The 16,330-nt window shown below is 38.1% G+C and overlaps 1 protein-coding gene across 1 annotated transcript; it reads left to right on the forward strand.

Moving 5' to 3' along the window:
- Positions 1-10,212: 10,212 nt before the first annotated feature.
- Positions 10,213-14,189, forward strand: BTG4 (BTG anti-proliferation factor 4). The gene is made up of 4 exons (XM_019469309.2): positions 10,213-10,552; positions 11,010-11,147; positions 11,968-12,166; positions 14,010-14,189. Exons 1-4 carry the CDS (start codon positions 10,293-10,295, stop codon positions 14,187-14,189), a joined length of 777 nt encoding a protein of 258 aa, XP_019324854.2. The 5' UTR covers positions 10,213-10,292.
- Positions 14,190-16,330: the final 2,141 nt, after the last annotated feature.

The following is a 16,330-nucleotide window of genomic DNA, read 5'->3' on the forward strand; positions in this document are numbered from 1 at the left end:
AGCAGCTTATTTTAGAAAGATTTTTTTTTAATTTTTTCATTTTTTTCAAATGTTCATTTGTTTGAGAGAGAGAGAGAGACTATGGGCAAGCAGGGGAACAGCAGAGAGAGAGACAGGATCTGAAGCGGGCTCTGTGCTGACAGCAGAGGTTCTAACCCACAAACCATGAGCTCTTGACCTGAGCCCAAATCAAGAGTTGGATGCTTAACTAGCTGAGCCACCTAGGCTCTGCTTAGCAGCTTATTTTTAAACCTATTTTTTAATTGTTTATTTATTTTTGAGAGAGAGAGAGAGAGAGAGAGAGAGTGTATGAGCAGGAGAGGGGTAGATAGAGGGGGACAGAAGATACAAAGCAGGCTCTGTGCTAAGAGTAGCAAGTCCGATGTGGGGCTCGAACTCACCAACCGCGAGATCAGGACTGGAGCCGAAGTCAGATGCTTAACTGACTGACCCACCCAGGCACTCCTAAACCCACTTTCTAAATGCATATTTTCTCTTAGGAAATATAACACCATGTTTTGATTTTTATATAGACCAATAAATGTCAGACTACCTTATTACCATTCACGCTACTATATTAAGAACTAGTGTGTATGTTGATGCAAGACTAGATTGAAGTCAACCTAGTGCCTTTGAAGAGCTAAAAATTAATGAATCTGTTTAATTATGACAGGAGATTTTCTTTCCAGCTAAAATGAGCTGTCAGGAGTTTTTATAATTTCATACTTGGGATTCCATTTCCTTGCGCTCTCATTAGTAAGAGTGCCCCAGATTCACTAGCTTCTTATTTATATTTATTGATTAATCAATACTGTTGCTTTCAATATGAAAATGTTCAATTAATTTATCTTTTAGTAAATCAGAAACAATCTAAAAAATAGACTTCGTAATTAAAATTGCTTGAGCTCTTTGTTAAGGCTTTAACAGTACAAACAAACATTTTTCTTATTAACCATCTTGAAAGAACACAGTCCAGCGATTTATGGTTTAGTTGGAGAGATAGACAGGTTGTATACACAGCTAATTAAGAAAGGGTTTAGTAATTATATTAATATTAATATATACAATATACTATTCATATATTATTTATATGTTTATATTATATATAATTACTTAAGTACCAAGATGGTTAGATTAATAGATGCTTCAAGACTTCTTAATACTAATGTAAGCTTCATTGTTCTTTTAAAATTAATTTTTAATTTTTTAATGTTTAATTAATAATAGATAATTATCTTGACACACAACTGAAATCGTACGGTATTTGTATTTCGGTCTGACTTATTTCACTTAGTATAATGCCCTCTAGGTCCATCCACATTGTCACAAATGACAAGATTTCATTCTTTTTTTATATGGCTGAGTAATATTCCATGGCATATCTATAGATGCACCACATCTTTTTTATTCAGTCATCTATTAATAAACACTTGGGTTCTTCCATATCTTGGCTGTTGTAAATAATGCTGCCATAAACACAGGGGTGCACTTATCTCTTCAGATCAGTGTTAATTGTTTTCTTCGGATAAATACCCAGAATTGGAATTACTGAATCATATGATATTTTTATTTTGTTTGAGCACAGTGTTTTTTATAGTGGCTGCACAATTTACATAAGTGTCATTATTGCCAGTATTCAGGAAAAAAGAAAAAGCAAATCACCAAAGGTGGGGACATGGAGAAGGCTATATGGAAAATAAGGGATCAATCTGGGTCTAGAAGAAAAAGTCGGACTCAGATAAGGGGAGAAGACAGAGGTGGATGTTCCTGGTAGCAGGAACACCTCATGAAGGAAACATAACGATCGAATTCATGGAGACCGTAACATACACGGTCAGTTGGGAGAGCAATGAGTGTGTCCGCACTTGGGGAAATAAGATCAGAGAGGTGGGTAAGTAAGAAATAGATCGTGGGGGACTTTAGGTGTCAGGCCAGAGAGTTTTAATCTCATTCTTCTGATGGGGCTATGACTTACATGATGTGTTGTTCTATGGAGATTAATAAAGTGGCATAGATTAGAAGAGGAAGAGACTGAGGAGCCTCAACGTTCATTTAGGCAATTATTTTAATGGCCTTGGCATGCAGTGATGTAGAAAATCTGGTATGAATGGGAGGGGCTTGGGGAAGGAAAGTGCGCAGGACCTGGTGACTAAAGTGGAGAGAGACCAAGATGAACCTCCAGTTTCCAATGACAAATGAAGACGCTGGGAGGCAAAAGTAGTCAGAGGCTAATCAGGATGCATTTACGGCCAGGCATGTTTAGGCGATGAAAGGACCTTGGTAAAGGTGGATATTTGGGGCTGCAACTCTGGAAAGGAGAGATTTAGTTATTCTAAAGGTGCAATAAAGTGCCCAGGATAAATGAGATCTCTAAGACAGGTATGACGTCTTATTTTTCACTGACCCTCCAGCATCTGCTGGAGGCTTTATAAAACGACTTTATAAAACAGTGCTACTTACTTAGGTTATTTAAAAAATACACTTTCTGGGGCTCCTGGGTGGCTCATTTGGTTAAGTGTCAGACTTCTGCTCAGGTCATGAACTCATGGTCTGTAGGTTTGAGCCCCGCGTCGGGCTCTATGCTGACAGCTCAGAGCCTGGAGCCGCTTCAGATTCTGTGTCTCCCTCTCTCTGTTCCTCCCCTGCTCGTACTCTGTCTCTGTCTCTCTCTCAAAAATAAAGAATAAAAAAATTAAAAAAAAAATACACTTTCTGTCAGAAGTGGGATTTCTGCTAAAACATCTGTATTTTTTTCTTCATTAGCAATGATGTGCATTTGCATATGGACATCATCTGCAACTTAAGTAAGGGAAGCTAATGAAATCACATCGGTCTGATGATAAGACTGGCTATAACATCAAAAAATGTAGTGAGTGTTATGTTCAACATAGATGACATTGTAAAATTATTTTGCCTATTTTTAAATTATTAAATGCATAAGTATTTTCATCTTATACCGAAGTTTAGCTAAGATCAAGAAGACAAATGCAGAATCAGATTTTCAAGGTTTACTGTTATCGATGAACCTTGGGCTTGAAGGTACCTTAGCGATCCAGCTGAGATTCCCTCATGCTAAAATGAGGAAATGCAGTTCTGGAAACTGCTAACTTGTGCAAGGTCATTTTGGTCATTTTCCTGTTTTCTACCATTTGACTCTCTGTTACAGTCTTAATCAGAAGGTAAAATAGGTCTTTGATATACTTCCCCTTATTTCTGTTCTTCATCTACATTCGAAACCTCATGGTCAGAAACCTCATGTTTGCCCCGTTTCCATGTTTCCATGGTGCTTCCCCTCAGGCTCCCTCCCCTATTTCCAAAACATCTCCAGACAGAACAGGATTCTTTCCTTGTACCGAGGATAACTCGTTTGACATTTTGAGAAGGAAATCCTGAAAGACAACGTCTAGTCAAGGGACTAAATACCTCATAATGGGAATTCTATTTTATTTTTATTTATTTTTAATTTGCTTAAGGTTTTATTTATTTTGAGAGAGACAGAGATAGCATGAGTGGGGAGGGGCAGAGGGAGGAGACAGAGAATCCTAAGCAGGCTCTGTGCTGCCAACCCAGAGCCCAACCGGTGCCTGAACTCAGGAAACCATTAGATTGTGACCTGAGTTGAAACCAAGAGTCTCACGGTTAACTGACTGAGCCACCTAGGAGCCCTTCATAATGGAAATTGTAGACATGGCATAAAAGCAGTACAAGAGCTGTTTTATTTTTATTTTTTGTCCTTAAATTTCTGCATCCATTTTCTTAAAAAAAAATTTTTTTTAGGTCTGTTTATTTAATTTGAGAGAGAGAAGGAGATTGAGAGTCCTGAGCAGGCTCTGTGCTGTCAGCACAAAACCCGACATGGGGCTTGAACTCCCAAACCATGACATCATGACTTGAGCCCCTCCACATCCATTTTCTATTCTACTTAAATATGAGGTTGGTTTAGGGGTGGCTGGGTGGCTCAGTCAGTTAAGTCTCCGACTTTGGCTCAGGGCACCATCTCTCAGTTTGTGAGTTCGAGCCCTGCGTCATTGTGCTGACGACTCAGAGCCTGGAGCCTTCTTTAGATTCTGTGTCTCCCTCTCTCTCCGCCCCTTGCCCACTCAAGCTGTTTCTCTCTCTCTCTCAAAAATAAATAAACATTAAAAAAATATATGAGGTTGGTTTAGGCTGGCCCAGTCTCAACCTTCTGCAAAATTCTAATATCCTGCCATTGAGCATTATTACTACCTGGGTGTTTAATTGCCATGGAAAACAGAGTACTCAATCTGAACCGAGCACTGTTCCTCTGATCCCAGCTCTTCTGCTGAACTCAGTTATTGCAGTGATAACATTATTGTCTTGGTTACTAATGCTGGAAACTTGGAGTGATTTTTGACTATCCCATTTCTCAAAAGGTTGCATCCAAATAGTCACTTGTGTACATATCTGATTTCCTTCTCCAGATTATAAGCCTCTTGAAAAGAAAATTGAATTAAAAAAAATTTGTTTTAACATTTATTCATTTTTGAGAGACAGAGTGTGAGTGGGGGAGGGGCAGAGAGTGGGAGACACCGAATCCGAAGCAGGCTCCAGGCTCTGAGCTGTCAGCACGGAGCCCGACGCGGGGCTCGAACCCACCAACTGTGACATCATGACCTGAGCCCAAGTCAGATGCTCAACCGACTGAGTCACTCAGACGCCCCCGTTGAATTTTTTTTTTACCCCCATGGCACTTAGCAGCATCTAATATGTAGTAGATAGTCAGTAAATAGTCATGGATTGAATATGAATTATAACACAAGATATAGATGTCATTATGTATAGGAGGTGATTTAAATAAGGTGTTTAAAATCATCATAAACAAGTAACTGAAGGAAGTGTTGCATGATGTTTAGTTTCTATTTGTTTTTTCTGAACTCTAAGTACATTGTTATTCTGCCGTTCTATTCATAACATTAAGGCCTGCCTGGGCCTGTTTCAGAAAATAATGCTAGGGAGGGTTCAAAGCCTCATCAGCTAATGTGTTTCACCAGCTCAAAATGCAGTACAGCAGTGTGGCATCCGGGAAGGTGAAATAATCAAAGAATGATTAAACACCTGGCACCATTTTAGTATTATAAATGCAAACACTAAACCATTTGAAAAGGAAAAAATGGAGGATATCTTAATGCATATTGTGCCTTTAGTTTTAACGTAAATTTTATTTCAGCAATATGAGTAGTTGTCCCGGTTTTCAATTTTTTTTACTTCTAACATAAATTAAAAAAAAAATTAACCTTTGCAAATCCCAGCAAAGCCTAGAAAAGATGAGAAGAAATGATGCAAAACTGTGATAATAATCTGTGTTAACCTTAAGGCATTGTGAAGCAATCAAGAGTATAAAATAAATGGGAAATCTTAATAGCTAGGAGCTCTCTCTCTTAATGTGCTTCTACCTGTGCTGCATATAAGAATCATTTGCGGAAGCTTTTAAAAGTCCTGATGTCCTGGTTGTTCTCTATCCCCCTTAAATCAGAATCTCTGGGGGGAGGAGTCGGGCATCAGTATTTTTAAAAGATATTCAGGTGATTCCAAAGTGCAACAGTTTGCCAACCCTGCAACTGAGTAAGGGGAATAAGAAATATGCCATGGGAAGCCGAAATCAATAAGATGCTATGAAAAAGAAAGATCATTAAGGTCCTGGTTGCAACTTAATTTTATTTTTACATGTTCTGGGCATAGAGTAGATAATTAAATGCTAGTTGAACTAGCCTTATTGAATCACATCATTACTTGCAGGTGCTCAGGGACCATTTCCATTGTCCTTATATTATCATTTCTCATGCCTCCTAAGCATCAAAGATATTACCCTAGCCAGTGCAATGCTATCTGTGTTTCCAATAATAGTATCGATATTTCATCTCAGTTCGTCACTGGTGAACGTTTTAAGTTATACCTCTCCAGCGTGCCCACTACCACTAACAATGAAGTTTTTACCCCAGCCAACAGGGGAGTAATTCATTTCCAAAATTCTACTGTAGAATCTATTTCCTTAAAACATCTGTCTCAGATTGGCTTCCTCTATTAGAAACAGACTCTGAGATGGGGGGACTACATGCAGAAGGTTTCTTAGGGAGTTCTCTTGAGAGATACACCCACAGGGGAGTTGGAAACATAGGACGGAGAGAGGGAGAGGCGGACCAGTGATACGCTTGCAACTGAGGGCTCAGCCTATTTTATGGGGAGCTCTAGAGATGGGACGGCTCTTCAGAATTGCAAGGGGGCCAGGTTTTCGTATCCCCACATTAGTCCGTCAATGGCTGCAGGTGGCCCCTTGCAGAGGAGGGGAGGATATCTTTTCTGTGAGGTAGTTTCCAAGAGTAAATTCCAGTGAGAGACACAGCTATGAGCCATGAGCATCTGATAGTTCCAGCAGTTGGGAGAGGATGGTGTTGACGCTGAAGAGGGGAACTGGTTGAAGGGCCTCGGTATCTGTTACAGTGTCCAGAATGACTTCTCTTTGGCCACTGGGAGCCCTTCATGTACACCCTTGTATCTGTTGACATGACCCACTAGTTTTGTGTAGCTTTCTTGCTTTCTGGTAAAATACTTTCTAGGCTCATCTAATAGATTTCCTGAACTCGAACTGGAATCAGCTGGTGTGCTAAGGGTTTGTTCGTTTGTTTTTTTAAGTGAGAAATGGTATTTAGAGACCACAAAATGAGCCATGGGATTGTTTGTTGACTCTAGGCCTTTCAGTAGGACAGAATTAACATACAAATTTTGGGGGGGAAAAACCCTCAAGTTTATATTAATAATACCATTTCAAATGTAACATAGGATTTTTCTTAATTTCCTTGATTTTACACTTTTATCCTTTTTCCTTACGTTAAAAATCTTAGTTCATAACAATAGTAAATGTTTATATGTCTCTATTCTATTCTTTTTCTATGTAAAATTTCAAAAAAGTAATACTAATATTACCGTAAACAGGCTACAGAATGACATTTAAAAATGTATATCCTGGGGTGCCTGGGTGGCTCAGTCAGTTGGGCCTCCGACTTTGGCTCAGGTCATGATCTCGTGGTCCGTGGGTTTGAGCCCCGTGTCGGGCTCTGTGCTGACAGCTCAGAGCCTGGAGCCTGCTTCCGATTCTGTGTCTCCCTTTCTCTCTGCACCTCCCCCTCTCACACTCTGTCTCTGTCTCTGTCTCTCTTTCCAAAATAAATAAACATTAAAAAAATACTATAAAAAATGTGTATCCATCCAGCTCTCTCTAGAATATATTCCAATGTGTTCTAGAGTCGCTTGGATTTTGTCAAAGCACTTTGCTTGATCTTTATTCCATTCAACTTGTTAGTAGCAAGACACATTCTTGTCAAATTGACAAATAGCAGGTAGTCAAAAGGATGAGAGAATTCACTGAATGACAAAATTAGGGTCACAAATAATCTCGATTCCTTATAGTGATGTTCTAGATTTAACACAATGAAATATGATAGGTAAAACTGCAATATGCAGTTGTCATTTAATCCGTAAAGCATCAGGAAAGACTTAAAAAAATTTTTTTTATTGTTCATTTACTTTTGAGAAACAGAGATAAGAGCACGAGTAGGGGAGGGACAGAGAGAGAGGGAAACACAGAATCCAAAGCAGGCTGCAGACTCAGTTGTCAGCATAGAGCCCGAGTCGGGGCTTGAACTCATGAATTGTGAGATCATGACTTGAGCTGGAGTCGGACACTTAACTGAGCCACCCAGGTGCCCCAGGAAAGACTTCTAATAAAATAAATATAAAGTTATTATTTATTAATAAGAAAGGCTACCACCTTTTGAGCACTTACTATAAGCCTGGCGTTCTGCTGGATACTTCATATAATTTTATAATTTAATCTTGACAAGAACTCATAAGGCAATAGTAGTAATATCTATCGTTTACAGACCATTTACTGAGAACTTGGTGCTCTTTGAGGCATCTTATACTTAATTCTCCTAACAATGCTACAAAGTGTTCTAGATCTGGAAGCCTGATTCCAAAGCCTTAGGTCCACTTTTTACCCCCTTTTTCACAGATGAGATTTTGAAGAGGAGAAAGATTGAGAAACTTCCCTAAATTTCTGGTTAAAGATGGGCTGGGATTCAATCCCAAAGCTTGATTTTACAGCTGATTTCTTTCTTTCTTTCTTTCTTTTTTTAATGTTTATTTTTGAGGGAGGGAGGGAGAGAGGGGGAGAGAGAGAGAGAGAGAGGACAGAGGATCTGAAGCCAGCTCTGTGCTCACGGCAGAGAGTCCCCTGCAGGGCTCTAACCCATGAACCAGAGATCATTACCTGAGCCCAAGTCAGACACGTAACTCACTGAGCCACCCAGGTCCCCCTAGTATCTTAACTGCTCTGCCTTCCTGTAACAAGTGCTAGGCAGGCTCTGGACTGGGTGCTTTGACGTGTTATTGATTGTAATCTTGTTAACAACCCTGGGGCGGGGGGGGTCACTCTTATCCCTCCCATTGTGTAGATCGGAAACTGTTCAGGAGGTAAGCAAGCTCCTCCAGGTTACCCAGACTGTGAGTCGTAAGTTGAAACTCACACCCAGGTCTAACTCCAAAGCCCACGTTCTTAAACATTATGCTATGCAGAAAGGGAAAGATGTAAACAAACAATCAAACAAACCAACCAAAAAAAACCCCAACAGCACTAGTGAAAAAGACTACTTGCAAGTTCAGCGTGAGGCGGTGGTGGGATATCGCTGCCAACAAGGTGAATGCCACCCGAGGCTGTGTTCTAGAAATACAGTATTTGTAGTAAGGGTGGAGACAGTCCCACTATAATCTGTGATGGCAGAGCTTGCCTGGGCCGTTGTGTGTCATTCCAGGCTCCACACTCTAAACGAGCATTACTGACATGCCTGAAATTCATTCATCCACAGGGGAGGGCCGAGCATGAAGTGTCTGAGTAACGTGTCTATGGGAAGAACTGTTAAAAAGTTGAGGTTGGCTGTGCAAGAGAGAAGACTCAGGAGGGATGGAATAGCTAAGGTTTGAAGCGTCTGCATGTGATGGAAAGTTAGATACAGTCAGTGGTTCCAGAGGGAAGAGCTAAGGCTTCCCTTAGAAGGGAGGAGGTACTGCCTGGTATTTGCACGTTTCTAGAAATGAAAAGGGCTTCCTTGTAAGAGAACGAATTCTTTGTCATTGATGAAGAGCCTGAATGACCTGTATGTCCGGTGCCGCGGTCCTTAAATTTTAGCGGGTATAAGAATCACCTGAAAGCATTTGTGAATTACAGATTCTCAGACCTCACCTACAGAAGTATCAATTCAGTAGATCTGGGGAAAGGCCCACAAATCTGCATTTTTAACAAGCAACCCAGTGGCTCCAAATGAGGTGGTCAGTGAAGTACACTTTGAGAACCAGGGAGACTGGATAAACTCCAAGATCTCTTCCATTTGTTTGACAAATAAACATTTTAGTAAAAAAATGAGCATAGTCAACATAATGATTGTTCAGAGAAAGTTGTCTTACGTTTCAGAAAAGATCCAAGGTGAAATTCTTTAATATGTTGACAGTTACAATTAGAGACAAAAGTATTGGGATGTAGGATGTTAGGATATGGAAGGGGAAAGCTTGATTCTCAATCTGTGTCATAAGAGATAAGATTTTAATAGCAAAACAGAAGAGACAACTCCAGGTGGAAATCTTTGACCATTTTAAAGAACTCATTCTACATATACCAGGGAGCAATCTGAGGGGGACCTGGAAGAAGCTATCTAATTAACCTAAAGGAAAGCACCTGTGTAAGGTTAAACACCTGTCAGGCTTTTGACCCAGGCTTATATAAACTTCAGCCTAAAACTAACAAAACAGGTGTGGGGGAGAGTGTTTTCTAACTCTGGCCCACTTTTATTTTTGTTGTTGTCGTTGTGGGGGCTAAAGCACTTTTTCTGGCAAATACAGTGTGTGTTTGATTAACCTTAACTTTTACTTAAAGCATGCAATCTGAGAGTCACATTTTAGAACTACTATACCCTGAAATGTTTTGCTTTCTGTAAATACCTTTTTAAAATAGTGGTGCTCGGGTGTAATTTACTGTCCCGTATCCAGACTTTTTTTTTTTTTAGCTTAAGTTGCATACTGGTGTTTTATTTGTTTCTTAAGTATATTAAAGTTTTAAAAAGTGGGGTTTTTTTTCTTTGAAAACATTAAAAACTGGCTCATTGAGGAATTGGTGTTTACGGCTGTTTCGGTAGTGGACCCTACTGACACACTTATTTAGTTGACGAAGGACCAGCAAATGATTTCTATGTTTCAGGTATATAAAACTTCCAAATGGCAATTACATGTTGATTGTAAGCTTGATCCTGTTTCTAGTTCATTTATTCTCACTTCCTTTGAATGGTTGCAGTCCTCCTCCTTTCTCTGGAATCATGAGAGATGAAATTGCAACAGCCGTTTTCTTTGTCACAAGATTGGTGAAAAAACATGATAAACTGAGTAAACAGAAAATAGAAGACTTTGCAGAAAAGCTGACGACAATCTTGTTTGAAACCTACAGAAGTCACTGGCATGCCGACTGCCCTTCTAAAGGGCAAGCGTTCAGGTGAGAGCTGGCATATAGGATGACAAGGGGAACTAACGAGCAAGCAATAACCATTGGCAGTGATTCTGTTGGCAGTCTACGAGTAACAAAAGGTTTACGGCCTCAAATTTATTTGAACTTGGGCTTGGAAGAAATGCAGCAGGTGGTAGTGCATAGAGAAAACTATACAATTTCAACATCGTTGAAAACTGTAGTGCAACCCCCCTTACGTGGGGTGGTTTAAACTATCTCTGACTTGTGTTTACCGTGAAAGATGGGCAGAGGACGTTCGGCAAAACCAATTGCGTGACTTAGTGATGTAACGTTGTGAGTAGCTGATGTTGATGGTTCTACTCGGAAAGCCGTGGAGGGACAGGGTGGGGGTCAGCGGTATGAGAGCAGTTGGCCCACCACATGATTCCCGTCTACTAAGGCGCCTGTCACCAAGTGTTTGTTTCCCTTTCCTTGCTTTCTAAAGGTGTATCAGGATAAATAATAGTCAGGATAAAGATCCCATTCTAGAAAGGGCTTGTGCTGAAAGTAACGTGGATTTTTCTCACCTGGGACTTCCAAAGGAGATGACCATATGGGTAGATCCCTTTGAAGTGTGCTGTAGGTGAGTAATCTCACTGGAGGTGGTGTGCTCTGTGATCCCTGGAATCACGGGTTATAGAGTCAGCTCTGTGCACCTTTGTGAGAGATGATCCACGAAAGCCCTGCATTAGCGGTGAGGGCACTGGCTGGTTAAGGTTTCAGATGCAAACTTTCTTAGCACAGACTTCCAGTAGGAATGGACACAGTGGAAGCACAGAGACTTTACACAGTACAGTCAAACCTTGGATTGCGAGTAACTTGTTTTGCGAGTGTTGTCCAAGACCAGCAAACATTTCTAATAAATTTTAACTTGATATGAGTGATATCTTGCAATGCGAGTAGTATGTGATGCCTAATGTCACATGATCATAACTGAGCCAATGGTTCTTGAAATTCTCTTTGCTATACAAGTGCTTTGGATTACAAGTGTGTTTCCGGAACGAATTATGCTCGCAAACTAAGGTTTTGCTGTGTTTGAAATTTGACTTCAATCACTGCACTGTATTGCCAACTATAGATTGTAAGGCCTAAGTATTACAGGCAATATCAAGGGGGCAGAGGAATTGGAACTCAGTTCATTAGTTGAATCAAAAGAGACTAGTTTTTATCTTTGTCAGAGAAATTCACCAAGCTAGCCCTTACAGAATACCCTCACTAATTGCTACCCCGTGGAAGCTGAAGGTCACAGTGTCTTGCAATTTGCTTTGCTGTCAAGCCATTTCAATTTGTTTCTTAAAATAACTTTCTGCAGATTGGTTGAGCGGTCTGTAGAAAAGGTTAGAAATGAAAAAAAAACTTGGATTTTTGAATCCTTAATAAAGAAATTTTCTTTTCCTACTTAGGTACGGTGAGAAAAATCATCCATTTACAATTGCTTCTTTTAAAGGCAGATGGGACGAATGGGAGCTTTCCCAACAGGTCAGCTGTGCTGTTAATCGAGCTACATTAGACTACGCCTCTGGCATTTCCTCTGATGAAGAAAGTTGTAACAAAGAACCGCAGATCATTCCTAAAGTCAGCAATCCAAAGAGTATTTATCAGGTGAAGTGTGGTCCAGTTCTCAATGCTTTTTTTTTTTTTTCTGTCCTAATTCTGAAAAGAATTTGTTCACTGTAAAAGAAACAAATGGAAAACAGAAACAAAACCATAAAGATTAAAATCACGTTATTAACATTCTAGGAAAATTTTTTTCTTCTTGGTGTAGTTTCTTTACTTGGTGGAGTCCTCAGGAGTTACATAGGACTGTTTCTCCATATTATTTGAACAGAAGTTTCCTTTAATCCAAATTCCTTCATAATTAAATATTAAAATTAGCAGACTTTCTTGCTAGTAGAAAATAACCTACCACTTGTAGAAAATTTGGAATATTAAGAAATGGTCAAAGGTCTATAATCTCACCATGAGAACAGTTGTTCTAAAAAATACATAATTTAAATACATATTAGATTAATAAATTAAATATATATTAAACATAAATATATTCATATTATATATATTATATATACATACTACATACATATATATATATATATATATATATTTAACCACAACCCACAGAAAGGTAAGCATATTTATATGTTGGAAATAGGTTTAAAGAAATAATACTTACCCTTACTTGGCATAATGCCCCCAATATTTTCTACTAAATTGATTTCAATCACCTAAATTGATTTCATGACTCAAAAATGGTTGCAACCCACAATTTGAAAAACATTACTCTAGACAGAATCTTGACTGACACTGTATGTATATACTTGTTTGTACGTTTGCTGAAATTAATCACTTCTGTTGTAACATTAGGACAATTGAAATAACATCTTGGCATTTTTTTCCCTTGTAATTTAACCAATCAATTACTGGCACTCATCTGGATTATTTCCACATTTTTATGATGCAAAAAAAAGCTGATAACTTGTAGAGATAACTGTATTTTAAGTTAGTGTGGAGATTTGATTCTCAGACACGGAGTTACTGGGTCATACGGACATTTCCCTGTTCGGAATATATGCCAAAGTAGCATCTAAAGGTTTTGTTTATTTGTAGTCTAGCTCTATGTAATGGAAGTGTCTCTTGTATCATTTTTCCTAAAATTGGTTATTCTTACTTAAAAATAATTTACTAAAGTTGCTACTGGGTCTAGACACGGTTACTTTAAGTAACATTAAAAAACAAATCTCCATGTGCCCAAATGTTTTGGGTACTTATTAGCATACGAATCTTCTCCTCACGAATTATTTGAGGTCTTAATGTATTATTATAGGCTCTTCAAAGGTTAGAAACATTTTAACCCCTTTTCATATTACTGGCAAATAATTTTTCTATAGCTTGTGTAGTTTATAAACTATAGTTTATTGTATAGTTCTATATGTGTAAAAGTTTAAAATCATATATTGAAATAGATGCCCTTAATTCTATTCTTATGCTTAGAAAGATTTCCTTCCACCTAGGGATCAGATCTGGAGTCAGCTATATACTTTGTAGAGCAACGTACTTTAGGAGTGTGATCTGTAAAACATCTGTATTGGTTATTTGGGATGTTGAAAATGGATATATCTAGACCTTAGCCCAAAAGGTCATGATTAGACAGTTTGGTGTTAAGCCAGAGAGGGAGGGTGGGGTAGAGGAGAACCCAAGAATATACACAAATTTGAAGATGTGTTTTTAAGTATTTTAGTTGTATTAAAGATTTAATTTTCTTAAAAGATAGGACTTTATAACCACCCCTCCCACTGGCTATTATCTACTGTGTTTTCTATTCATTGGTACTCTGCTTTGTAAAGGCTTACCTTGTGAGTCATGGGTTTGTGTTTAGTACTTAAGTCTAGCTTCTTAATTTACAGATCTTCATACCTACTTTGATACTTTTTTTTTTTTTTTTTTTCAGGTTGAAAACTTTAAACAGTCCTTTCAATCTTGGTTCCATGTCTCCCGCAAAAAGAATATGGCAGATGGCCGTATGGGCCTCCTAGGAAATGCTTATGCATTGCATAAAAATCATAAGCGTCAGAGGCCTGCTGCTATCTACCGGGTAGACAGGTACCACTGGGTCAACACTAACCGATAATGCAGTGGTCGGGTACTCGTGGGATAGAGCTCAGAGGAGCGGGCTTCATTTTCTCTATAACAAAAGGGAGTCTAAATTTGAGAGGCCCATGAAACAGAAAAAATAACCATCTCAGGGACTAGAGTGGCGTAATGGCAAATCCTCTAGTGCAGATCATAACAGTGTTCTTAGCTATACTTTTAACTCTTAATTTTATGTGAAGTTTTATGTAACACTAATGAATGTACTCAGTAAGGTAATGGAATGAAGATAGTGACCTGTGATGAGATTCAATGAATTATGAAAAGTAACGGTTTAAATAAACGTACTATGTTTTTAATAACTTGCTAGTTCATTTTTGGTTTTTGGTTTTTGATTTTTTTTTTTCTTTTTGTTTTTGTTTTTGCGTTTTTTTTTTTTTTTTTTTTTTTTTTTTGCAAGAAAGCTTCGAAAGTTTGTGTTTCTTCATTAGCCATTAAAACAAATAGAACTTCACTTGGCAAAGTGTGAGCCTCATGATACAGTCTCCTGGTTCCATTTTGTTACCTGCCATCACTGCTCTATTTCACAAGGCCATTGGGAGCTTGTTTTAAGATTACTCTTTAAGATACAAAATTCCCTTGCTTGCGTGTCTTTCAAAAATTTTCATCCATTTCTAAAACTCTTAATAGACTTAATTATGACTTTGATAACAGTGACACCTCATTATAAGGATTCAAGCTAATTTAAAATAAAAAAACTTGATAAAAAAAATTCAAGCTAAGCACAAAAACAAAACAAACTGCACCAAGAAAAAAAAAATCCCTACCATCCAGCTAGAAACTACCATTATTAACATCAAATGGTGACCATCTTTCCAGTCATCCTACATATATAAGAACTGATACACAATTAATTTAATAAAACCATGCTATAGGAGTTACTAAATTTTTAGGACCTATTTTAATTTTTCATTTTAGTTATCTCAGCAAAATGGAGAAACCGAGAGTGAAATATTCATGAAAGTTTCTACCACAATATATTTTATTTTCCAAAACTTTTCTCCGAAGTTAAAAAAAAAAAAAAAAAAAAAAAAAAAACCCAGAAAAAAATGGGGAAAAAAAAGAAAATACCAGGAGGTTGGAATCATCTTTAAAACTTTGACAATTTTATACAGTATTAATTGTTGCTATCAAGCTGCAGAAAGCATTCTTAATTTTTTTCCTGAAGGACAAGTTGTGAGATATTAAAATCTTGGGTTATGCTTTCTCTTATAATTTCATAAACCTTACAGGAAACTGTTTTTGGCACTATACCGTGGAGAAAGCTGAGACCAGTTTGATTTCCCCAACTCCCCACCACTCATATCAACATTTTCGGTGGCTTCCTTTGCCTGCCAGTCTGAGAACTTTTCCTCTATATTAGAAATCTATGTCCAAGTGTCTGTCAGTCATTTTACATCAGTTTTTCCCAGAATACTGTGTCCCTTTCTCATCTGAAGATGTAATTTTTCTAGACCAATCTTCTACAATATTAATACTTTCTTTGTCCATCCATTTCAGGGATACCAACTCTCCTGATGCTGGATCATTACTTTTGGTCTGATTGCTTTAATATCTTTATTTCCTTTTTTTTAAAACCACAATTGTCTTAAGTCTTCCTTGTGCCAGTTTGATTCTTACTCCTGTCTGGTCTTTCTTGTTTCTATTTCTTAGTTCCATAATGATATTTTAGATTTCAATCAGTGACTTTCTCTGTAGGAGTTATTCACATGTATAGTTTGACCAGAAAATGAAAGAAAACTGTATAAGATAGTTACTATACATAAAACAACCTAATACTTAGGAAGAATGGGTTTCTAAGAACCTTTACACAAGGATTTTATTAACAAAGTGTCTCTTGAAGTGAGTGAGGTTGTTTTGTTTTGTTTTTTAATGTTTACTTATTTTTGAGAAAGAGCAAGTGAGAGCATGAGCAGGTGAGGGGCAGAAAGAGGGAGACACAGAATCCCACGCAGGCTCCAGGCTCGGAGCTGTCAGCACACAGACATAGACTGTGTATGTCTGTGTATATGCGTGTGTACACAAATTATACCTTGAAGATAACTGAAAACTTTTATTTAAAAAAAAATTTTTTTTTAACGTTTATTTATTTTTGAGACAGAGAGAGACAGAGCATGAACG

Source organism: Panthera pardus, unplaced genomic scaffold (genome assembly GCF_024362965.1).
Source record: "Panthera pardus isolate Hobbes unplaced genomic scaffold, ASM2436296v1 HiC_scaffold_12, whole genome shotgun sequence".
Lineage (NCBI taxonomy): Eukaryota > Metazoa > Chordata > Mammalia > Carnivora > Felidae > Panthera > Panthera pardus.